The following is a 24,537-nucleotide window of genomic DNA, read 5'->3' as shown; positions in this document are numbered from 1 at the left end:
ATATTTTTCAGCTTTGGCAATTCGTCTTTTTTTGATGCTATCTTCACGTTTGCTGTGGATTTGCAGAGCACGCCTCAGTCCCGCCTTTCCCTACAAGCATTATTGCACAGGACTGCCCAGCATGGAGAAGCCAATAGAGTCCTCCATCCGGCTCAAGCTGACCCAGAGCCTGCAGCCTGTTCACCTGGAGGTCCACAATGAAAGTCATATGCATGCTGTTCCCAAGGGGTCCGAAAGCCACTTCAAGGTGGTGGTCATATCTGAAAAATTCAATGGGATGTCCCTGATCCAGCAGCACCGGCTGGTGAATGAGGCACTACGGGAAGAGCTGGCTGGAGCAGTCCATGCTCTGTCCATTTTGGCTAAGACGCCGCAGCAGTGGAAGGAGAACCCCATCCTGAACCAGAGCCCCCCCTGCTTGGGAGGATCCAAATACGACCAGCAGATGATTAATAAACTTAACTAGGATTAAGCCACTTCTCAACCAAGGCAATAGGAACTTCAGCAGGCCGAATATTGTATACTTAATATCGCCCTTCTATCCAATCTACCCTTTATTTGCAAACACAATCTTCCATTTTCTCCAAATGTGTGCAGCGTTCAGGAATGTGGCATTAAGATGTTTGTGCCTACATCTGTGTTACTTATTAAAGGAGCAGCACTGGATAACTGGATTTCCTTTGCTTCCTTTGTTTTTGTGAAATATATCCATGTTCCCGGCACTGCTGCCCTCGTGTTTTGTTGTCTGTGCTGTTCTCTGCTTTTCTTGCCTGCCGTATGTGATTTTTTTTTCCCCACCTGACAGAATGACTGACAAGGAAATAGCATAGTGTTGGGGGAGGAAGAGGAAGTGACCGTTTATGAATCACAGAGTGGAGGAAGGAGACATTTTCAGGGCACTTGCACCAGTTCCAGAACTGTGAAGCAACAATAAGATGTGAGTTGAAGACCAAGAAACTGCACACTCTGACACCAAATATAATGAAATCAGTTTATTAATGTGTTGGAAGAGCAGCTGTTTGGCTTTGAAAGAGTCTTAATCAGGTTTGACAGTGCATGGAAGAAGAACAGTGAATAAAAATCCATGTTGCTGAGAGACAGACCAATGGGTGTATGTATATAGGGCAAAGCAGAGAAAGAGGGGATGGCATTCCGGTTTTATAATAAGGGAAAGGAGAGCCATTAGTTTTGATGCATTATAGCAGTTTCCTCCAGAGAAAAGTTATTTAACCAGACAAAAAAAGGAAGTAGGTAAAAAAAAAAGTAAACGCCTTCTTATTTTAGTGATAACGCTGCATTCTGGCTGACCATGCATGAAAAGGTTGTGCAGTTGTGAAACCTGTTTCTTGGAGAAAATAGATGTGACAGCCTGTAGGCAGCTTTTTTTTTCCTAGTGCCTTAATCATGTGGATTGGAATATTGGATTTTAATAAATCTGGATAACTATACACTAAAATGTTTAAGATTTAAAAAAAAAAAAATCAAACTAATCTTTCTGGGGTTTCTATATTGGGACCAGTTCTTTTTAACATATTTGTAAATGATCTGGAAAAGGGAGTGAAGCGTGAAGTGATCAGACTTGCAGATGGTGCAAAATTATTCAAAGCAGTTAAATCACAAGCTGTGAGGAATTGCAAGAGAACCTTATGAGACTGGGGGATTGGGTGTTTAAGTAGCAGAAAAAATTAAATTGGACAAGTGCAAAATGCTGCCTGATGCTGGATTCCGTGTTAGGCGTCTCCAACCAGGAAAAGGATCCTGGAGTCCTCAGTTCAATATATGGTGGCAGTCAGAAAAGCAAATAGAATGATCTGAAAAGAAATGGAGAATATCATATTGCCTCTGTATCACACCATGTTGTGATCGCACTTTGAGTGTGCGGTTCTAATCGCCTCATTTCTAAAAAGATACAGCGGAACTAGAAAAGAGAAAGAGAAAAGCGACCAAAATATAAAGGCTACAGCAGAGCTCCCCTATGAGGAAAGGCTAAACAGGTTAGGGCTCTTCAGCCTGGAGAAGGGACAGCTGAGAGGAGATATGATAGAGGTCTTTAAGATCATGAGTGAGGTGGAACGGATAAATAGTGAATGGTTATTTAACCTATCCAGTAGTACTAGGGAACTCTCCATGAAGCTAATGTGTAACACATCTAAAACAAATTGGAGTATTTTTTTCACTCGGTGCACAGTTAAATGTATGGAGTAGTGGGTCTGAAACTGGTGACACTGCAGAGCTCAAATGAGCCATATGTAGTCTACTTTGCAGGGGGTGGTCCCTGCCCCTGGAAGCTCCCAATTGGATCAGCCTTGGGTGTGTCCTCTGATTGACAGCTGTATATAAGGAAACCCTGCTTGACACACCCTCACTGGTCCAAACGGTCTTGCCTGTGAAAATGCTGTCCAAATGGCCCCTGGTTCCTGATCCATGACTGATTTCTTATCCACCCCTGATTCCTGATCCATGTCTTGGTCCAAAGCCTTGACTTATCACCCTCAGGTATTTCTCGGACCATCAAAATCTGACCACGACCTGCACCGGAGGACTTAACCTGTGGGAAATGGCTGTGGTGTTGGGTGAAGACACTGCCCGGGCACCATGCAAGGTGAACATTTGGAACCACTGCTTACCAAGACCTTTGGATTCCATCCTTATCCCTCCTTTGGAGGGAAGCCTCTATAACACCTGACAATCTGTGGAGTTTGTTGCCAGAGGATGTGGTGAAAGCAGCTGGGTTTAAAAAGAATCTAGACAAATTCCTGGAGGAAAGGTGCATAAGCCACTATTAGCCAGGTAGCCTTGGAAAAGTCCCTGCTTAATTCTGGTGTGAGCTAGAGAGACTGTGTTTATTCTTTGGGATCCTGCCGGGTGCTTGTGACCTGGATTGGCCACTGTTTGAGACAGGATGCTGGGCTTGATGGGCCTTTGGTTGACCCAGTATGATAGTTCTTATAATAAATAGAGTAACAGGCAGTTTTTTCCTTGAATGTGATAATTCCTTTGTACTTGCTAGGGATGGTTTCCATGTCCCCCTCTAATATGTATTTTAACACATTCACTGGTTTCAAAGCTTGCATAGAGTGTTTGGCTTAGCCTAAAATGTCAGGAAATTCTGCTGAGTTCCAAGGGTAAAAAATTCTTAAATACTGTAGTTCACCCTCAGAACATTGTCGTCTTATGTTATTCATGTTATTTTCCTTAAGCAGGAGGCTTAATTTTGCTTTGACAATGGTTGGCAATAGGGTTGAGTGGCAGGGAGTTCACCCTTTTATTCCCAGAGGGGTACATTTTAAAAAACAGCGCGCGCGCGAACAAAAGTACGCCGGATTTTAAAAGATACGCGCAGCTATGTGCGTATCTTTTAAAATCCGGGGTCAGCGCGCGCAAGGCTGCGCAAAATCAGCAGCCTGCACGTGCCGAACCGCGCAGTCTGCCTCCATTCCCTCCGAGGCCTCTCTGAAATCAGAGCGGCCTCAGAAGGAACCTTTTTTTTGTCGTCCCCCCCCCACCTTTCCCTCCCTTCCCCTATCTAACCTACCCCCCCGGCCCTACCTAAATCCCCCCCTACCTTGTTCGATGGACTTACGCGCACCGGCTGGCCAGGCCCCGACACAGGCCGCTGTGTTGGGGCACTCGGCCACGCCCCTGGACTGCAGACAGGACCCCCTGGACACGACCGCAGACACGCCCCCCCAGACTGCCCATTTTAGCAAGCCCCGGGACTTACACGCGTGCCGGTGGTCTATGCAAAATAGGCATGCCAGCGCGCGTAAATCCAGCAGGATTTACGCGTGCAGGGCTTTTAAAATCTACCCCATATTGTTCAAGCCCAAAAGAGATCGCTCATGGCTCAAACCCTGTAATTGGATCTCAGTTATAAGATGAGCTATTTGTTCAATCTAAAAAGAATAGAGACCAAAAAAGTGTTGGAGGTATAGGAGAACATAAAGCATAAGTATGTGAAGTAAACACTCTCAGGGAATAGAGACTGTACTTCTACTACTACTTATTTCTAAAGAACTGCTGGATGGACACAGAGCTGTACAGATTTGAATATGGCCAGAGAAGAGGCATGACATGCCAACTCAGGAGGTCTATTTTAGGCATAAGGCCCAGCAAGGTGCAGAGTATGGGATCGGAAGTTGGCAACAGAGGAGAAGGACATAGATAAAAGTGGCTTTGCAGATGAATGGAGTTTACGAGGAAGGGTATAGGAGAAGAGAAGATGGTTTTGAAGGCTAGTAAGAGAAGCCTGGGGAACCGATGTAGTAAGAGGGGTTACATGGCACTGAAGGAAGATCAATGGTTTGCAGTGGAGAGACTTGGTTTCTTTTGGGTCCCTTTTTACAGTGGGTTTCTTTTGCCCATACCTTGACGAGCATGAACCTCGTTCATAAGCCAGGGTTTGTTGAGAATGATCTCAGCCTCTCAAATTTAAGGCTAATGCCCTCCCTAGTACTTATATTGTGTGGGAGACCTGCGATGAGCAAGCGGACGTAATCTTAAGCAGGTGGTGATAGAGTGGATGAGGGGAGGGAATACATTTTAAAAGGCATAACACAAAATGAAAGCAAAGGGCAAACAAGTCTCTTTCAAGATTGCTAAGACCTCCCTGACATGGCCATGTTTCAGGCAATCTGTCTGGGTCGAGGTAAAACTTGCACGCGTCTTGTTGTTGGGCATCCTGTTTGCTGACAGTGTAAACTGGGTGCAAGCTTATGTTCTCTTTTCCTCCTACATCTCCACCTCTTATTTATTTATTTTTTTTTGGTCTTTGTGACAGTTGTGGGGATGTGCTGCTCCATTGTGCTTTTCCCCTCTACAAAACCAGAGTATTATTCACTTAACTACAGTGGTAGAGTAATTTTGGAGCATCCTCAAGGGCTCCCATTAAGCCCCTTGTTAACATACAGGACAACTTTGCAGACAAAGACACTAATTGCCTTAACGCTGGTATTTTTAAGATAGATTTTTTATTATTTTTCATAATCACTGGATTGTGCCACCAAGGGGTGCCATGACCCCCAGCAAAGAATTTCACACAGATCTCACACAGCACCGATTATTTTTTTTCTGCAAGACACATGTAAAACAGCTGCCTTATCTAACCTCTTTATTTTATTTTTTTTTTAATTTATACAAAATGGACAAGCTGAAGACCACAACTGTATTACCATTAGTTTGTTTTAACCTGTGTTTTTCTTTGTACACTTTTTTTTTTTTTTGCTCTTTTACAAACACCTAGGGAACTACAGCACGGTACAGATAGAATACAGACTGTACTACGTAGAGACCAGGTACATCGAAGGATGGAGAAAGAGAAGGCAAACCACACTTAATAGAAATCGAAAGGGGTCAGCAGTTTTCGGAGGGGTTCTGGTGCATGTGACGCCAGGGCCGTGGCTGGTTAGCTCCTGTTGGTTGGTTTATCTAATTTACATTCCACTTTTCAGGCACTTCAAAGTGGATTACGTTCAGGTACTAACGGGCATGGATCACGTCTAGGCGTCGTTTGTCTTTTGGGACAAGCCCCACAGTCTCAAAAACTGTTAAAATCCTAGCAGGAAATAGTTTATTGCAATAAATAGGCATTATCATTTAATGCTGGTTTGAGAAGAGTAGCATAGAAAATGAAATTGGACTTTCCCATCCCACACACACACATATTGCCAGTTTTGTAAAAAAAAAAAAAATTTGGGTGGGCGGGGAGATGCAAAAAAAGACAAATTTATTTACCATAAATCCTCCCAGTTAATGCTTTTTCCTGACCTTCATTAAAGCATAGAGTAACGCATCCGTTCCCTTTCTGAACTATGGCAGAAATCCCGGCTTTACATCTTGGAGTAAAGCGTGTTCGAAACCCTGATTTTCCTTAACTCTGATCCTAGAAGTGTGTATTTTTAATACTCCTGGTGTCAAGAAACTAAAGCTGGGCTTTGTTTTGGGCCTGGTTAAAAGATTCCCGGTCTTTGACAATACTCCCCAGTCTGAAAGCTCCAGGCCGGTTTCCTTTACAGTGCGCTCGGGCAGGGCCCTGCTGGTGACACTACCTGGGGCCCCCGCTTGTTTGTCATCATGGAAAGCCACATCAGCCTGATCCTCCAGATCCCTCAGGGAAAGACCGATGGGGGGGGGGAAGTTAAAATCCAGAGGAAATGTTCACCTGTGATTTGAAGAGCGGTCACGTGGTTGACTGATCTACAGTCGGAAAATAACGGCGACGTCACTGCGCAATCCTGACCACAGGAAAACACAAAATGCAGAATGAACGAGCTGTAAAGTTTCCTAAATTAAGCTGACTTTCTTTCATTCGCTTACTGCCCATAAGAATTTGACTTTGACTTTCATGTGACTTTGTGGAAGTCTAAAACCTAACCCTTGTGTGGCATGCTCTTGTAATCATGGTAGTATTTTTAGAAAAATAAGGGGCTTATTTCCTAAAGGAGTTCTCCCATTTTGTGCCTGTGGTAAAAATGCTTAGTAAAAGACCCTCTGAGGTTGTTTTGCCTTTGGTACAGCTGTCCCCCAGGATTCATGGGATTGTTTTCCCTCAGTCGTCGTAATACTGTACCATGGGGGTCATTCGCCCTCAGGTTCAGTCACTGTAATGCTGCATTATGGGGTTTATTTTCCCTTACAGTCAGTCATTGTGACGCTGCATCGTGGAGCTGTGTCAGATATTACTATAGCAATGAAGGTTAACAATTTTTGTTACAGGAATGGGCAGATTTCCCATTTATCCTGGTTGTTTCTTGCTTTTTGCGTATTACAGGGACGATTTTTCAAAGGCATTTAGCTGGGAAACGATGGCAGCGCCTGGCTAGATTCCTCTGTTGGAAAATGATCCCCACCCCCACCCACCCTCTCCGCACTTGGAGCAGTTAAAAAAAACACAAAAAACTTGCAAGCTTTCACAGCGCGCATAGCTTTAGTCAGATTTTTTTTAAAAAAGGCATTCCCGAGATGGGGAGGGAAAGGCTGTTTAGGTCAGCAGAGTAAACGCCACGTGCTCATTGGAATTATCAAAAAGTCCACCTGCTGCTTGATCCCCCCATCCTGCTGCCTGTGGAAACGGGGGCAAAATTGCTTTGTAGGCAATTTTATAATGTCCCTTTGAAAATGTGCAAGGAGAAGCACGTGCGTGTACCTTGCCGCAATGGAGAATGGCCTCGTAAACTTGTACTGCTGGTTGAGAATAAAGTCAGGGGAACGTTTAAAAAAAATATATATATACAGCATTAGCACAAGCTTCTGCGAATTTCATCGAGCCCTCGTTTGACTGCTGTTGCTCTGAAAGATGCAGAGAATGGACAAAAACCCAACATCAAATTAACAATGCCAATAATAGCCAGGAATCCTAAAAAGCCCTGGGGGGGGGGGGGGCCTGGAAATCTTGTTCATGTGGTGTCTACATGCACCAGATCTCTCCTGAAACCCTGTCCTCAGTTCACTGCCGCACCCAAACACATCATCTAAAGACTATTGCATTGCTAAACATTATTAAACATGTCGGAACAGTAGAAGAAAAACAAGGAGAAACAACAAAAAAAAAAAAACACAACAAAAATATAGAAAAATATTTGGCAATTGACAGGCAATGTAGCAGACACGGCACACAAACCGATTGTCACGGCTGTCGTTCCATGACAAGCCGATGTGGGGTTGTACAGTTCCACGCTGATCAAAAATATGGTTTTTGTTGTTGTTTTGCGTGGGAGGACGGTCCAAAGTTTGATCTTCTAGCTTTCCAAGTCGATTATATCAGTATCCCCGCCAGGTAGTTCTGCAGCTGCAGGTGATCTCCTCATTTCCCACCCCCCCATCTTGTAAACTCCGAAATCAAAATGCAGTCCTCAATTCTCATTTGGGCCCTTTCAACTGCTGGCTTTCAGTGAGTGGCTGAAGAAGTTATCCTGCTTAAGTTTACATCACCGGGGAAAGAAGCTGAGGGCATTTCAACTTGTTCATTTGCAGGCTAAGGGACCCTGGAAAAGGAAGTATATTATGCAAGCTTTTCTTCCCAGGCTCCCCTTTGGATTGGGGGTAAGGGATGCAGAACGGTCAAACTGGACAAGAGCACAAGGCTTCTAGGAGAGGAGATGTTCTGATGGGCCGTGCCAGTGGGTTTCGGTCCCATCCCAGTCGCTGGCCCTCTGCGTGACCTTAGGCAAGGCGCTTGATCCTCCTCCCTTTGCTTCTGCATTTGGGGTACAGTAATCACAAAGTCACCTTTGGAAGCCGTGGGCAGGCTGGTGTGAGGAGCCGCTTCCATCGTAAAGCGCATTAGGGGGATCCAAAGATGACAAGTTTCAATGTATTAACTGGAGCACTTTCTATCACCGGGATGCCTGTTCTAATTCTTGATTATGGAGCTGACTTTTCTGCCCCTTTCTTTTTATGGGTGTGAGTTGCTGTGCTCGGGGAAGCTGCAGCCCTCCTGCAGATGGACTAGCTTTGTGCTTTTCTACATCTTATATGGCTAATGTGCTTGGAAGTTCCCTTCCATGTGGGCCACTGGATGCAAAATGAGCGTGTAAGTTTCCTCGAACCCAGGTCAGTGCCGTGGGATTAGGTCCAGGTGCCAGATTCCAGCAGATAAATGCTGTGCTCAAAAGAAATGGAAAAATGAGGTTATAGTTTCAAAACCTCAGTGATTGTACAATATAACCAGTGGATATCAGACAGCTGAGCTGTACTTAAAAGTAGTGTACACGTACAGCAGTGACCATTTCATTGTATCATTGTGTACTACATACAGAGAAGGTGATATTAAGTTCAGTTTCTTTTTTGCTCTGTCTGTCATACCTTTGTGCTCAGGCTGTGCTCACTTCCCTGTGGTGAAGTGAATAGTCGTTGCCCTCTGTGATTTTTCGTGTAGAGTTTTGATCCAACTGATGAACTTAAAGGGGCTTAACTTAACCTAGACTTTCTGGTAGAAGTAGACTACTAACTGTTTCCTGTTAAATTCTGGTATGGCTGAAGCATTGCTTTCTAGTCTCTAAGGCTTATGGGGGCTGGGAGGATAATTTCAAGTTACGCACAAGGGATCTTCGTTTCAAAATCAATCCTGTAAGTAGGCAGACACATAGGCTTGGAACTTAAAACTTTTCCAGGTTATCTCTGGAACTATTGCTGTATACATCACCCTGAAGTCCTTGTTTTCTGTCTTTCCAAGGTTCCTGGTGTCCTCTGAGAAGGTTAAACATTGCTATACATAACGTATTCTTATATAAGCCCTGAAGAGGATCTTCGGTATATTTGGATGTGAGAGACTAGTTAGGACAGATAGAAATGGGAGGAAGAGAAGGGCACAGGATGAAATTGATCAAGTGTAATTGTGTTTTCTGGCTTTGGAATAGTTGAAGGTCAGATCTAACAGAGGAATCGCCCATAGATACATAACATTAAATATATGCTTAGGGATAGATTTTCAATAAAGAGCAGTGATGCCTCTAAGAAGGGATTGTAGGTGCTATATTCACAGAGAATAGGACAGATTTTCAATCCAGATTAGATAACTAAAGCACCGTCTAAATATCAGATTGGTCACCCAAATGGGGAGCCTAGTTGGATACCTGGTTCCAGTATTGTGTGAGCGATTTAAAAATATGAGGTCCTGAAAATTGAGTGAGTCCAATCGTAAGGCCGCACTTCTGAACTGCTTGCTTATTTTGGATGTCCAAATTTAGCTAACTGATTAGGTGCTTAACTTGTGCCTCTGAGGGGTTGATTTTCAAAAGGAATTACACACATAAAACCCAGTCTCTACACGTAAATAGCGTGCTGCCTAAGTCTAGAAATGATAAATAGTAGTAATAGTAGTAAAAATGGCCTTTTGAAAATCAATCAAGAGCCAGTGAGTGTAAAGGTTCACATATAAGCTAATTACCCATGTCTCGGCGGGGTTGGACGCGCGTTTTCGACGCCCTAGCTTTACCCCTTATTCAGGACACCGGCCTGTGCACGCGCCAGGAGAGCAGGCGCTCTCCCGCGAACTTTACTGTATGGGCCTGTTAGTTACATCTGCTTGGGAGCAGGTTTACCTTCGTGTGTGCATGTTGGCACACGTGTCTATGAATCTTCAAATCAGAGAAATTTGCTTTGAAAATTCGAACTGTCTGAAAGTTACCCTCCCTGTATTACCTAGATATCTGCCTGATCCACGCGAGCTTTCCAAAATGTAGGCATTAGCTGCTGAAAACATCAGCGGGTGCAGAGATGTGTGCACAACTGAACAAGTGTCCCTCGGGAAAATGGCCAAATATGATGGGTCAATGGCTTCCTTGGGCCACAAAAAACATACAACCGTATCATTTTAGTAATTATTGGCCACGTGGGTGCAGTAAGTTAGTTAAAGACCTAAAGGTGGCCAACATCTTTCCCCACCATTCCTCACACAGTGACCCACTATAAAAAGGATTTATAATCCAAGCCCGCACAAGAATCAGTGGGAAGGAGGCATTGCTTTGCACCATGTCAAGACTTGTCCTAGAGGGAAGAAGAATTCACCCAACCCTAACGGTCACAATCCCACTAGCACTGAATGCAGTAATAGAACAGCCCCCACTCCTCCATCTTCTCCTTGACTAGGACTCTCTGGTTCAGGGCTGCCATATGGAAGGATCTGTCGGTGACTTAATATAACTTTCATGCATAGTTCTTAACCTCATTGCCCTTTTGTAGGGCTGTGATGGCTTCTGTTGTGCTCTCAGGCATACATAAAACAGAATTTCTAATGAAATAAAAATGGAAAGTCGGAATGGGAATAACAGAGTAAGATTTATTTTGGAAAGGGGATTTTTTTTTGGTTGTTTTCACTCCTCTGTCATCTTTTGCATTAGTTTCCTAGACTTTATTGGAAATAGGGACTTTAAAAAAAAAAAAAAAAAGAAGCAGATATATGCCTTGATCGGTGTAAGGTGGCAGAAACAATAGCGGTTGTTGTGGCAGAAATTCAGTTGGCCTGTAGCAGCTCCAGACCTTGACATGACCATCATTGGTCATCAGGTGGCCCTAGGACCACCACGCTTTAGAGGCCGTCTAGGAGAAAGTCATCAGCCAGCAGAGATGATAAAACCGATTTGACCTTCCTTGATCACAGATAAGTAGTTATACGAACACTACATGGTAGGGGGGTTGAGCCGCTTTGCTCGGGAGCCTTCACTGCCCAAATCTGAATCACAAGTTCACTGTGGTGCCATGGAGCTTAGAATCCAGAGACAACGTTTGTCCTCCGTACACCATGGGATCCGGGTCTCTTTCAATAACTCCGCAGAGACTGTATTCGTTCGAATATAACTACAGTGGCCATTCTGAAAGTTAATTCACTACTCCTTGGCTGGTAAGGGTCCTGTTTGGCTAAAAATATCTGGCTGTGTAAGCAAACTTCAGGGGGCTTAAAACTTGAATTAAGCTGGTCACGCACACAAGCCTCTTAACGGCCCTGAAGTTAAGAGGGAAGCCGTGATCTGACCTTCAGGCGCACAGGTTTATTGATGTTGAATCTGGTCGATGGAGCCAATTTTAAACATTTGTGCCCTTTTCCCACTCCCCTTTCTTATGAAGAGCCCTTCTCTTCCTGCCTCTGTGTTATCTGTTCAAGGGCTTAAGTCTTAAACATCCTAATGTGAGAGGCCAGAACCCAACCAAGGAGATAACAAGCGACTGACAGAGCAAGTCAGCTGACGAAGAAGTGCATTCAAGGAAGACAATGATGACATGAAATGCATAATGCGAGACCATCTCTGGCCATTCAACAGGAATTACGTAACGGAACCGTCGAAGACATGGTAGGACCCAAAAGAACCAGGAACTAGCTGACCTTGAAGGTGGCTCTCTACCGCTGCTGGAAGCTTCCATTCTGTGCCAGCAGCAGCAAAGCAGAGATGCCACAAGACCCTCTCCTTTGTGGGGAAACCGGAGGTTTTGGGGTCCTTTCCTCCCTGGTAACGTATTCTGGTTCAGGGAGAACAGCCAGCCAGAGCCTAATCCCGTGCACACACTGTAAAGCTACGAAAGAAGCAAATTGCATCATCAGGAAGGGACAAGAAAGGAAACCAGAAGCCTGTAAAATGTGGAATTGGAAATCTTGTGGAGGTCACACCTCCTAGTGGCTTCTGCTGAGTTCCTTCAGAATAACATTCAACATTATTCAAGATGTCTCCTTCCGGAATTCTGTGCTGTTTATGCAGTTTTTACATGGAGTGAAACGACCCTTTGGAAAAAGCAGGGTGATTATTTCGATATGTCTTCCAGGCAATAGGAGGGTGAGTATTTAAGAACACCTGTCCCTCGGTATTGCATTCAGGTTACTTGGCTTCTAGGGAATAGCTTTGTAGAGAAAATCTAGTCTAGCTAGCTAATACAATAGCTAATGATGGGGGGTAAAAGAGTCCAATGGAAGTTTAATGTGTGACATAAATGATGACTATTGAACAGAAGCCTGTCTACTGATATTGCCCCCTACCCTGCACTGTTAGACTGCAGGAAAGAAGGAAAACTGTTCAATGATTGGTTGAATAGGATGAGCTATGCACCAATCAGCTTTGTACCTGCTGCATTGTGCTCTAGCCTTTCAACTGAGATTAGTGCAAACAGGTTCTTCCTCCAGCTCCTGCTTCTTCAGGAACCAGCTGGCCTTCCTCAAGACAGCTGGTTCACATAGAAAATGGCATTAGAATGTGCAAGAGGAGTGAGCTAAAAAATAAATATGAAGAAAGAATTAAATAAAGCATTTCACAGTGTCTACAAATCTAGTATCCCTTGGCTTAGTTGGTTCTCACTGCAACACCTGACCTCGTGTCTCCGGCAATTTAAGGGCTAATGAGCTGCCCAGTGCCAGGGCTCCCGAGGCTAGCAGGATGGGCACGGATTTCGTCACCCCCACGAAGGAGGTGAAGATGCTGATCCCCAGGACAGCTGCCAGTTTGCAGAGTGCGTTCAGAAAACCGAAGGCCGTCGTCCTTGAAAGAAAAAGAGAGTGAAAGGTTAATATCAGCTTGCTTCTTTGGGGGAGGGCAGGGATGGATCATAGTTTAAATTCTGGCGTTCACAGCCTATAATGACATGCAAAAGGTGCAATTCTGCATTGTGACCGATGCCATTGTAGCTCGGTGAACATTAGCATGAACTCTGCTACTGCTTCTCACTCCAGTACCTGGATGTCCCTTGCTCAACACGTCGTGTTGCAATTTTAATAATATCTTTACAACATTAGCTTGCTAGCACATGGCTGGTCAGGGGAAATTTGTGCTAACATTCTAAGGAAGGTGACTTCTGCTGTCACTCCTGTGTAAATCTGGGGCCAATCACACGTACCACCTCATCCAGGGAGAAGGAGCTGCATGCTCAGCAGATTAGGCTTCTTAAGGACCTCGGCGATGACAGTTTCAATTAGCAAAAAAACTCTCTCAGGCTGATGCAATCCCAGCTTGCTAAAAACGTGCGTCCAAACTGGACACACATTTTTTTAACGCATGCACAATCACCACTCCTGTGTGTCCCTAGCGCGTCCATGGCATCGGGTACCCAGGAGAAGCGGCTGTGCGCGGCTTAGGAAAACGGACGCTCAGTTTTCACGAGCTTCTGTTTTCCTAACTCGTGAACAGCCACAGGTTAGGAAAATGGATGCTTGTAACCTGACCACCGTTTTCCTAACCTGACCGCCGGCAAGACTTTTATTCTCTTTATTTATTTATTTTCACATTGCTGCTTTCTGTGGTTACTCTGACTTGATGTCGTCATGATATTAAGTTGGAGGAACTAGAGAAAAGCAGTGTGTTCTGCTTTTCTGTAAACTTTTGGAGCTTCTCAAGACTTAACGCCAGCTCCGGGCTGGCATTAACTTTTGAAGGTAAACGTGCGCACGTTTATTTTTCACACAAGGGGGTACAAGCTAATAGCCTCATCAACATGGCATTTACATGTGATGAGTGCTATTAGCTCCGCACTAGTTTGGATGCGCTAATCCCCTTATTGCATAAGGGGTTATGGACGCGTGCCAACCTGTGCGCTAGTCTGAGCTCATGGTATTGCATTGGCCTGTTTGTGAGATTTGTCAGGTGTATGCATGACGGAAGGTAAAAAAAATAAATAATAATAATAATAAGCACTGAGAGGTGTTTCTGACAACATGAGGGTCATTCTGTGCATGGAAGCAAGAGCATATTCATTCAAAGGCTTTGTTAAACTAACTTTTGAAGTTAGCCAGACCAAAGCTGAAATCTGAATATTTCCCCCCTGCCGAGCTCCTGATTAAAAAGAGGTGACATTCTGCTCATGGGGCTAACCTTTAGCTGGAGCATGTGGATACTGAGCACCATCTTCCTAAAATTATGCACATAAGTTGGGTGGGAAAATTACTTGTCCTAAAATTATCCAGGCAGATCTATTCACGGAACTTTATCCGAGTACCCTCGCTGAATGTCTGGATAAAGTTATATAACTTTTTTCGGATAACTTTCCTGTGCTCCAGCAATCCAAATATTGACCTGATAGCAGATAAGAGCAGAAAATGATCCAATCTACCCAGCTTATCCTGTCCATGCTGCAAGAGTATATCCCAGTGTCAGCCACAGAGCATGACCACGTGTATCTCTCCTTATCCAAGACAGGTTTTGTCATTCTCATTTGTACGCTACACTCTCAAGCAAATGAGTATACAAAATCCTCCACTTAGATGACACTCGGCACCTCTCCATTCTCATGCCTAACCATAAGGCTTTAAAATAATCTAAATAGCTACCAATCTAACAGTGTTGCTGTTGTCCAAACATCTAACCTCCTAGGTAACCTCAGGGCTGACCTTAAGAAGGTGCAGGGCTCAGGGAGAATCAGTTGCAGCGGGGCCCTGGAACACTCAAATAACCACGGTGGTGCAGAGCCCAGGGTCCCCTAAAAAGCCTGCCAGATGGAGCAGGCTATATGAGCATCTGTGTTTCCGCTGGAATTTGCACCTGCCTGACAGACCCTGCTGCTAGTTAGTTTTGTCATCGTACTGCAGCCTGCCAGACAGGCCTAGCTATATGGTTGCCTGCGATTCTGCTAAGGTTTCATATAACCCCTTGCCATTCATTCTAGCAGCTTCAACACTTGCCATTGAATTGTTTGAGAGGTACCACTAGGTCATACTTCTGCTGCTTCACGTTTTTTTGTATTATAGTTTAATTAGTGAATTGAATCACAAGTTACAACAGACACACACAAAGTAACAATCTGCACACAGCTATGACTATACTTTTTTATAATCAAGGTTCCTCTGTGCTTATCCCTTACCCTCTTAAAGTCTTTTACCAATTTATCCTCCACCACCCTCTCCTCCTCTCCAGAGGAGGGTGTTCCATATATTCACCGCCTGTTCCATAAAAAAATATATTTCCTGATGTTCCTGGGTCTACCCTCTGACCGGCTCATATTATGATCCCTTGTTTTAGAATTTCTTTTCTTTCCATTGAGAGAGGTTTACTTCTTGTGCATTATTAACATCATGCAGGGATTAGAATGTCTTTGTCATTCTGTATGTCCTCTGTCTCTCGCGGATACATATTTAGATTCTTAAGTCTGAGCTCATATGCACGCTAACTGCCTCCAGTCTGCCTATATCCTTTAGGAGGTACGACCTTCAGAACTGGACATGAATGCCAGATGAGGTCTCAACAGTGATCTGTACAATGGCCATAACCTTGGAACTCTCTGGATTGGACCTGGAGCCTCCAGAATTCCAAAGGAATTACTGGGTCTCCGGGTCAACAGTGCAAAGCTCCAGGTGCTGCTGCTGCTCAAGTGCCTTTGTCAGGCCCGGAAGAGAAAGTCACCATGGCCTGCAGGGCTGGGAAGAAGGAGCATTAGGCATGCAACAGAAGGAAGGAGGGGGGGGGGGGCGTATCGGGCATGTAGAGGAACATCAGAGCATTGGTCAGCCCACGCTGGAAGGAGGAGCAGAGGGACTGCCTGGCATGTGGAGCAGTGTTAAACACTGGAAGAAGGGGGGGGGGGTGCAGGGTGTGCCACGCAGGAAGAAAGATAGGGCAATGTCAATCCATGCAACAGGAAGAAAGAGGAGTCCCATGGGCTGCGAGGGCCTAAAGTGCTGCTGCTGCTGCTGTTGGGTTCATTTTAGAGGGGAGAGGTAGAAGGAAGCAGAGAGAGAGAGAGTTGGGTGAAAGTGAGCGTGTGTGTGTGTGTGTGTGGACAGGTTTGTGTGAGTAAGTGGGTGTATGTCTGTGGAAGAGAGAGAAGTGAGAGTAGATATTTCAGATAAAAACAGATATAAAAAAATATGAACTTAAAATATACATGATGGAAATGCAAAGTACCCCTCACGTCTACAAAAAAACTGTGTGGGCCTTGGAAAGACCTAGGCCTCAACTCAGTCTCTTAATTACAGGACAAAAAAATGCATCTTCAGTTGCATTTATTTAGAAGCATGTGTGCGGGTGTGAGCATGTGTGCGTTTGAGAGAGAGTGTGTAAGAGAGAAGAAACTTTGTGTGCATACCCCTACCTCATCCTGTTCCCCAGCAACCTCCACTAATCCACAACAGTCTCACTGCAAATAGAAAGTTCCCAGGTATGATAATGGCATAATCGCTTAATTGTGCCTCTCCTTATGCAGCCAAGTATTCATCTGCCTCTGGTCGTCGCCTTGTCACATTGGTTTGCTACCTTGACATCATCAGATATAATCGCTTTTAGGTCTCTTTCTTACATTGTGGATATCAGCAATTCACACCCCCTGCTCACCCCCCAATTGTGTATTGCTTCCTTGAATTTCTGCATCCTAAATCTATAACTCTCTTATTTTTTAGTATTGAAAGTTAGCTGTGATGCAGTCGACCACTTCTTGACCTTTCAATGAATATTTCTCATTCTGTCTGCTCTCTCAGGTGTGTCCAAGCTGTTGCAGACCTTAGTGTCATCGGCAAAATGACAAACTTTCCCCCACCCCTATCGGTTACAAAGGTACTAAACAAAGCCAGCCCCAAAACCAAACCCTGAGGCACTCCACTCATCACCTTTCTTTCTTCAGTGGGAACTCATTTCTTTCTTCAGTGGGAACTCCATTTAGCACCATGCTCTGTTGCCTATCTCTTAACAAGTTTCTAATCCAGTTCCCATCTTCTTAGATCTCACCTCTAGATTGCTCAATTTATTTATGAGCCTCCTATGCAAGATAATATCAAAAGCTTTGCTGAAAACCAAGAACAAAACATCCAGTGCTTGCCCCATTCTAATTCTCTGGTTAACCAATTAAAGAAATCAATCTGATAAAACCATGCTGCCTCAGATCCTGCCACCCACTGGTTTAAAAAGCTCTTTCCTTCAGAAGAGTCTCCACTAGTTTTCCCACCGCCAAAGTCCGACTAACTGGTCTGTAATTTCCAGCCTCCTGATTACCATGTTCATATAGAGGGACAATATGGGGCAGGACTGTTACCTTTTATCTGAAGGGTAGAGCTCTACAGTCAATACATCGAGCGCGTTCCAGGAGGCGATGCTGACCCCCCCAAAGAGGCAGAGCAGGGCAATCATGGCTGACTCGCTGTTCCCAAAGGAGAGGAAGAAGCAGCTAATGCAAGACATGATGCTGGAACCAGCTACGGGGAGAGAAACGCAAGGCTTGAGTAACACACCTGTCTGTAATAAGGAGCTGCAAGGCGTATCTGTAGCTCTAAACCCAAAGAGGATCCTTCTAAAAAGGAGCCAAGAATAAAGAGCTAACCACTTCGCCTCTCAAGAAAGAAACTTTTTTTTTAAAATAAACTTATCTAACCAATAATGTGGAATTATACAATACCTTTCATCCACACAAGATCCCCACATGCTTTACAGTCCTAGCCCTTTAAAAACATGCATGCGGAATGGAGGGTGTGGCTTCCCAAAGACCAGTGCAGTTATTACTACCCAGTTACACTTTGATAAACGGAGGCATGGGAAGATATAAAACTCAAGGACAACACAGGGGCAAGGGCAGAGCTGGGATTGGCACTGATGCACAGGAAGATAATGTGATGTACCCAATGTCGCACAATGAGTCACGGCCATAAGAGGATCTGTTCTTATGAACATGAGGCGTTTACCAAACAGTTGATTAGTCTACAAGCCATCACCTTCTTCCAGGGAAGCACAGGCTGCATATTTCCAAGTGGTTTTATATATTATTACTCTCTCTATCACTATTATTACAGACTCATTTTCCCAAAGACGAATCTCAAGAGTTGAGTGGTAATCCAGTCTGGGACAGTAACTGTACGCTTCTTGAATGTAGCCAACCACAAAGAAAAACCATCAGAGCAAACCCCAAGGCTTCCATGCAATGGAACCATACCCAGCATCCTAAGGCGCCCGATTTTGTCCATGAGGAGGGCAGAGACGATGTTGCCCGGCAGGACAGCGAGGGTGCCCAGGAAGCTAACGAAGTAAATCATGTAGGCGTTGTTGTCATCGCTGAAGTCCAGCTGACAGCCCTCCTTGTTGTGCAGGAAGGTGCTGTTGATAATTCTGCTGTTGATGAACTTGTACTCAAACAGGTCTGCAGGGAGGAGGGGGAGGAAGGTCAGTAGGGAATGATTGATTTAGTAAGTGAGCAGGACCAAATACTGAGTAGAAGAGAGAAGTGAGTATGAGTTAATAAGTGAGTTCCAGTGAATAGTGAGCATGAGAAGACATGGCATGTGTCACTTAATGATGTTTTTCTGTTGAATCGAGAAGGAAATGCAGGTTAACCCTGAAAGAGGGAAAGAATCTTGAGCTGTAGAGTGTTAGATGGTTCTACAGGCTTTCAAGATTGTTCTGTTCTGCCCTAAATGACTCTGAGATACCTCTGTTCCCCTACACATCCTCCCCAGAGCGTATTCTGCCCCACAAGCTCTACAGTCTTGCCAAAATTCTCTGTCACACTATGCTCTCATGGTGGGGCAAAGGATGTGAAATCTATAAACTTGCAAATACACAGCCTCTTAAAGTTTAGGAACAGCATTGAGGACCTTGGAAGCACAAACATTCATTGGTGATTAACTCACATTCAGACTTCCACCTATTTTATATATCTCATCCTAAGAAATGTATTTCATGGGATTACAATGATCTCTGGGAAACCTGACAAGGGTTGGGCTTGGTGCTCATGAGCCTTCCTTCAGACCACAAGCTGCGAGATGCTCCTAACTTCGCAGCACCAAGGGCTATAGGAACTCTGCTGGATATTTTCCACAAATCCTGGTGAAAACTCAGATAACATCACATGGGCTCTGAGATACTGAAAATGCCTGGGATTCCTGCAGAATGATTCTGGAGGTTCCAGCAAAGTGTTGGAGGCTTGAGGGACATGAATAGAGCAGCTTCTAAGCTGGTGTCATTTGAGCTGTAGTCAGAGACTGTATGTTTCTGCCAGGTGGAAGTGGAAGAGGTGTGATAATGTTACCTGTGTTGTAGAATACAATGGATAGGAAGGTGCAGTTCTTGAAGAATGTGTTACTGGATGTGACATCCTCAAAGTAGCACTCCTCGAACCAAGAGTCCACAAAGGTGACAGACTTGAGCTTCAGATCGATGAACCTGTGGAATTAAAAGTTTACCGTGATATCCCACCTGTACTCTCTGCGGGACTTCAGGCATTTCTGGGCAGCCCACCAGACACCACTAGTCTAATGGGGAGACTTTTTACACTCTCTCATGTGGTCTGTAACATGTTCATTCATTGTTACTGAAAAACATGTTAGCAGTTGTAATTGTTGCTGTTATCCTAATAGAGTTGTTGACCCCCTTGTTTAATCGTTTATACTTATAACAATATGTTTGGCACAATGGCCCCCAAAAATCTTCAAACTATTGATTCTGTTAATTCAGAAATGCATCATTCAGGTCCTCAAATGTGGGGCATTGGTGGAAGACCTGTGAAAGTATCTAAGATTATCTTTTCTGATAATTCATGCTGCAGAAGTGTCTCAAAGCAAATGAAGCTCCATGAAGATACTACTGAAAGCCCTTGCAGGTCTTAGAAGCTCAGGCTTTGCTGAGGGGGAGGATATTGTAACTCATGGCTTACTTGTCGTTGAAGTATCTGCTGTTTTTGTGGATCTGGTTCTCCAAGGTGAAGTTGAAGGTGAAATGTTCCACTAGCTCCTCTTTGAAGATTTTGGTACGGGAGGTGTAGTCGATGTGCTGGAGATGCTTGATCATATCCGGGAACCAGACGGTCAAACCGTAATAACTGTTGGAAAGAGAGAGGACAAACCCGGGTCAGAGCCCCGCAGTGCCTGTCTGAGACTGTGGCCAGGGTGAGCTCCTTCTCCTGAGGCCACAGGACCCGGGCAGCACATTTTCAAAGGCAGGCAGTTGTGTGCACACAGAAAAAGGACCATGAAGGGTTCCCAGTGTTAAAGATTAGATCTGATCTCATTTTGGTGTAAACTGCTAGATAACTCCCGAGCTCTCCCTAATTGGGACAAAGTTGTAGCTGGCTGGAATAGGGAGTTGGGAATCTCTTTAACCACGCCCTAATGTAGGCAGTGTTTTTCTAGAGCACAATCTTTGTCGGTGCCTACCCCCTTGCTAGAGCTTCAATTTAAATTTTTACATAGATTTTACATGGTCTCTGCGCAAGTGAGCAAGTTGGGGAGGGGGCGGTTCTGGATGCTGTCCCAAATGCGGAGCCTCCCGTAGTACTCTTGGTCATCAATTTTGGTCTTGTCCCACTCTTAGATTATTTGGGGGGGAAGTGCACAGTTATCTACAACGGATGTGTACCCTTCAATTTGCCTTTCATCTTCATGTCTTTCTCTGGGATGATAGTCGGGGAATATTTTTTGCAAACCCAACTACTCGGTGGTGGTTCCGCCTTGTGATTTTACTAGCCAAGAAATGTATTCTACAGAAGTAGTTGACAACTGATCCTCCCACTTTGACACAATTGCATAACCTCATTCACCAGACTTGTCTGTTGGATAAATATATAACAAAAGTGGAGTGGTTTCGCCCTCGAAGGCTCTTTGTTACTCGTTGGGAGAAATATCTCTTTTCTTTATCTCCACTGGCGCGGAGTTTAATTCTTAATGATTTGTCTATAAGTTAACAACTGAATATAATTATCTATATTGGGGCCTAATGTTCTGTTTTACATACTACTATGTTTATATCCGATGTCCTGGGGAGGGAGGGGGTGGGGGGGGAATAAATAAGACTGATGTTTTGTTCCTGTTCTAATCAATGGATGTCTTTTCCGGCTTTCAGAGTCCAGCTGGGAAGACATGTACACGCTTTACAATTTGATATTTTATGGAACCATTGTATGAAAAAATTTGACGTTTTGGTTTGTTAACCTTTTCGAATTGTTCATTATTGTCAATTCTAAAAAAACATAAATAAAAAAAAAAAAAAAGGATTAGATCTGGCTACCTTGAAGCAGATTTGTACTACAAGAAAACTGTCACAAAATAAAGTGAGTGCATTTAACCCAACATGTCTTTTGCATTAATGCACTGCTAACTAATTTGCTAGACCCGCTGCACCCCAGGTTTGTCAAGTTGTATTTTCCCAGTATGCTGACATTCCACTGGGAGGGTGTCACTCCCCAACGAATGACAATTTGTCAGGCAAAAACTGATTGCAACAGACTCCTCAGAGAATATGAGAGACACCTTAAGAACGAAGAAAAGAAAGATCCAGGTTTATTCCTTCTGCAATTTTGGACTTACTAGGAAGGTGCTTGGAAAATGACCGCCAGCTTTCCCATGCCCCAAATTATTGGTATTTATTTCATTTATCCTAGGTGGCGTACCAGCACAATAAAAAAAATACACTGAAAACTAAGACAAAAAGTGCAAAAACCTGGATTACTGCTGCAAGGACAGTCTAAAATGAAACCAAAGCCTATGAAAATGCTGATGTGAGAAAGAATGCAAATAAACATTCTTTTTTTTTTCATTTCTGAAGATGCACACTAGAATATTATGATGCATCCCGCGCAGAGGCAGGATCGTTGCAGCCGATCAGGCATTTCAGCCATGGAGCTTTTGAACGTGGGCACATTTCCTGCTAAGACGGGGCTACCCGGGTGATTCCAAACCAAGCCCCTAATTTAATTCCTTCATCTGGAACAGACTTCCGACCGACCTAAGACTGGAACCTTGCCTTCATACCTTTCGAAGACAACTGAAGACGTGGCTTTTCCTCCAAGCCTTCCCCTAGTCAAAATGTCACTTCGAACTCAGCCTAAGGAATGAGATAATTACCAATCTCATAACCAGTTATATATTATTTATTTGTTGCTTATTTCCGCCCTACCTTTCTTCCTGGCTACTCTAGCCCCCAAGTTCAATGCCCCTGTTTTATGTAACTTTGCTTGATTCAGCCTTCTTGTTCTTGGTTACACTTGTTTTTCCCCCAAGTTCCATGTAAACCGGCCTGATGTGAATTTCTATTCGTGAAGTCCGGTATAGAAATATATATTAAATAAATAAATAAAATAAATCCTTCCCCCAATGACCAGTCTTCAAATGCTTTGAGGTTGGAATTAAAGGCAGAAAGATAACAAGCTGACAAAACCATGCCAAAAAAATCCTCCAAAGGTCCTTCAGAAGACCTCCCACGGGGCTCAAACAGAAAACTGCCCTCAGGAAAAAGTACAGTGGCAAGGAAAATGATTATTCCTCCAAAAGTATGCTACCTGCAGCCTCGACCAGCATACCAAAGTAGCAAAAGATAAACTGAATGGTTGAGCAGCCACCACCCCCATTTCAGTCATTGCTCCTACGTATTTACTCAACGCACAATTAAACTCTGGAATTTGTTGCCAGAGGATGTGGTTAGTGCAGTTAGTATAGCTGTGTTTAAAAAAGGATTGGATAAGTTCTTGGAGGAGAAGTCCATTACCTGCTATTAATTAAGTTGACTTAGAAAATAGCCACTGCTATTACTAGCAACAGTACATGGAATAGACTTAGTTTTTGGGTACGTGCCAGGTTCTTATGGCCTGGATTGGCCACTGTTGGAAACAGGATGCTGGGCTTGATGGACCCTTGGTCTGACCCAGTATGGCATGTTCTTATATTCCTATTCCCATAGTCAATGCCGCTGGGCATACACAGCTCTCTCACCAAACACGATGCTGCTTTGCCAGTGTTTCGGCCTCAGTCCCAGACTTCCCTTAGGCCACTCTCCACTCAGGGGTCTGGTATTCTTTCTTACACTTCATTCCCTCCCTCCCCCTCCCACAAGGTAATTCGCATTTGGAAGTGGGATGCAACTGCTAAGTAGATGTGTATGGCACATGAGGATTGACATCGATAGCCAAAGTTTCCATCCCCTGAGGTGGTTTATGTGAAACTTTCTGAGACAGTGGAACTAGATAACACAAACGAAAGATGCCATATAACATCCTTATTGTTATTAATACATAACCTCATTCTTTATCCCTCGCACTGGCACCTGCCTAACATCTGTTTGGATTGGATCACAAAACCTTGCGATCTTCAGCATTTCCACACATCCCATGGACCTTGGATCCAGAACAGGCAAAACTAAGAATGGTAAGGGGTGCTGCGGCTCCACTCTCCTCATCCCCGCACCCCTGGGCTGCAGCTCCCTGCCTCTGCAGCTTTCTGATAAGACCTCTGAAAGTGCCATGCCCAATTTTCTATCCTTGCTGTCGGTGAGAGCTTTTTTGAAATTGCTACCCTGTTCTTAGCATTGTCCGTCTCCCTCCAATCCATTGACGATTGCTTTTTGCTCTTTCATTCTATGACTTGGGGCTCCCATGGTGTGATAGGCAACAGAATGATGGCATAAGAAATGCCATGTTGAGTTAGACAAAAAAAGTCAATCAAGTCCAGAATCTTGTCTCTAACAGTAGTCAATCTGGGTCACATATTACCTGGCAGATCCCAAAAATAGACTTATTTCTTATTGATCACTCACAGGGATCAGCATTGGCTTTTCTAAATGCATGTGGCTAGTAATAGGTTATGACTATTCCTCCAGGAACTTGTTTAAACCTCCTTTAAACTCTGCTATGCCTCCTTTAAACTCTGCGATGCCTTCACCACGGCCTCCAGCAACACATTCCACAGCTTGGTTTTGTAATGTTTTAAATCTGCTGTCTGTTAGTTTCATGGTATATATCCTAGTCTTAGTACAATTTGAAAGGGTAAATAACTATCTTCCATTTACCTGTTCCACCCCACTCATGATTTTATAAATCTCTATCATATCCTCTCTGTTGCCTCTTCCCCGGGCTGAAGAGTCTTGTTTAGCCATTCCTCATAAGGAAACCGTTACATTCCCTTTATCATTTTTCTTGCCCTCCTCTGCACCTTTTCTAGTTCCGCTCTGTCTTTTATGCGACGAGGTGATCAGATCTGCACATAATACTCATGGTGTGGTCACACCATTTTCCATTCCTTTCCGAATCATTCCTAATAGTTTATTTGCTCCTTTGACTGCCACTGCACACGGAGCTGAGGATTTCAACATATTATCTACAATGTCTCCTTTTCTTGTGTGGTGACTCCTAACATGGAACCAAATTATTCTGAGCTAGGGAAAAGCT

General features: G+C 44.1%; 2 protein-coding genes across 16 annotated transcripts in view; one reads left to right on the top strand and one right to left on the bottom strand.

The window, feature by feature from the left end:
- Positions 1-748, top strand: part of BOLA1 (bolA family member 1) — a 315,604-nt gene extending 314,856 nt beyond the window's left edge. For all 13 annotated transcript variants that reach the window (XM_029581112.1, XM_029581110.1, XM_029581101.1 and 10 more), the window contains one exon: positions 12-748. In XM_029581112.1, coding sequence (XP_029436972.1) covers positions 35-466 — 432 coding nt within the window. In that variant the 5' untranslated portion in view covers positions 12-34 and the 3' untranslated portion in view covers positions 467-748. The remainder of the gene's footprint in view (positions 1-11) is intronic.
- Positions 749-6,879: 6,131 nt separating this feature from the next.
- The window catches only part of SV2A (synaptic vesicle glycoprotein 2A), a 43,911-nt gene continuing 26,253 nt past the window's right edge, over positions 6,880-24,537 (bottom strand). The window contains exons 8-12 of one of the 3 annotated variants that reach the window (XM_029581089.1): positions 20,038-20,202; positions 19,414-19,547; positions 18,322-18,525; positions 17,431-17,590; positions 6,880-12,959 (exon numbers count right to left, since the gene is read on the bottom strand). In XM_029581089.1, coding sequence (XP_029436949.1) covers positions 12,776-12,959; positions 17,431-17,590; positions 18,322-18,525; positions 19,414-19,547; positions 20,038-20,202 — 847 coding nt within the window. In that variant the 3' untranslated portion in view covers positions 6,880-12,775. The remainder of the gene's footprint in view (positions 12,960-17,430; positions 17,591-18,321; positions 18,526-19,413; positions 19,548-20,037; positions 20,203-24,537) is intronic. The other 2 variants (XM_029581088.1, XM_029581090.1) reach the window with 2 other exon arrangements.

This window comes from Rhinatrema bivittatum, chromosome 16 (genome assembly GCF_901001135.1).
Source record: "Rhinatrema bivittatum chromosome 16, aRhiBiv1.1, whole genome shotgun sequence".
Taxonomy (NCBI): Eukaryota; Metazoa; Chordata; class Amphibia; order Gymnophiona; family Rhinatrematidae; genus Rhinatrema; species Rhinatrema bivittatum.
This window is presented reverse-complemented; position numbering and strand designations above follow the sequence as displayed.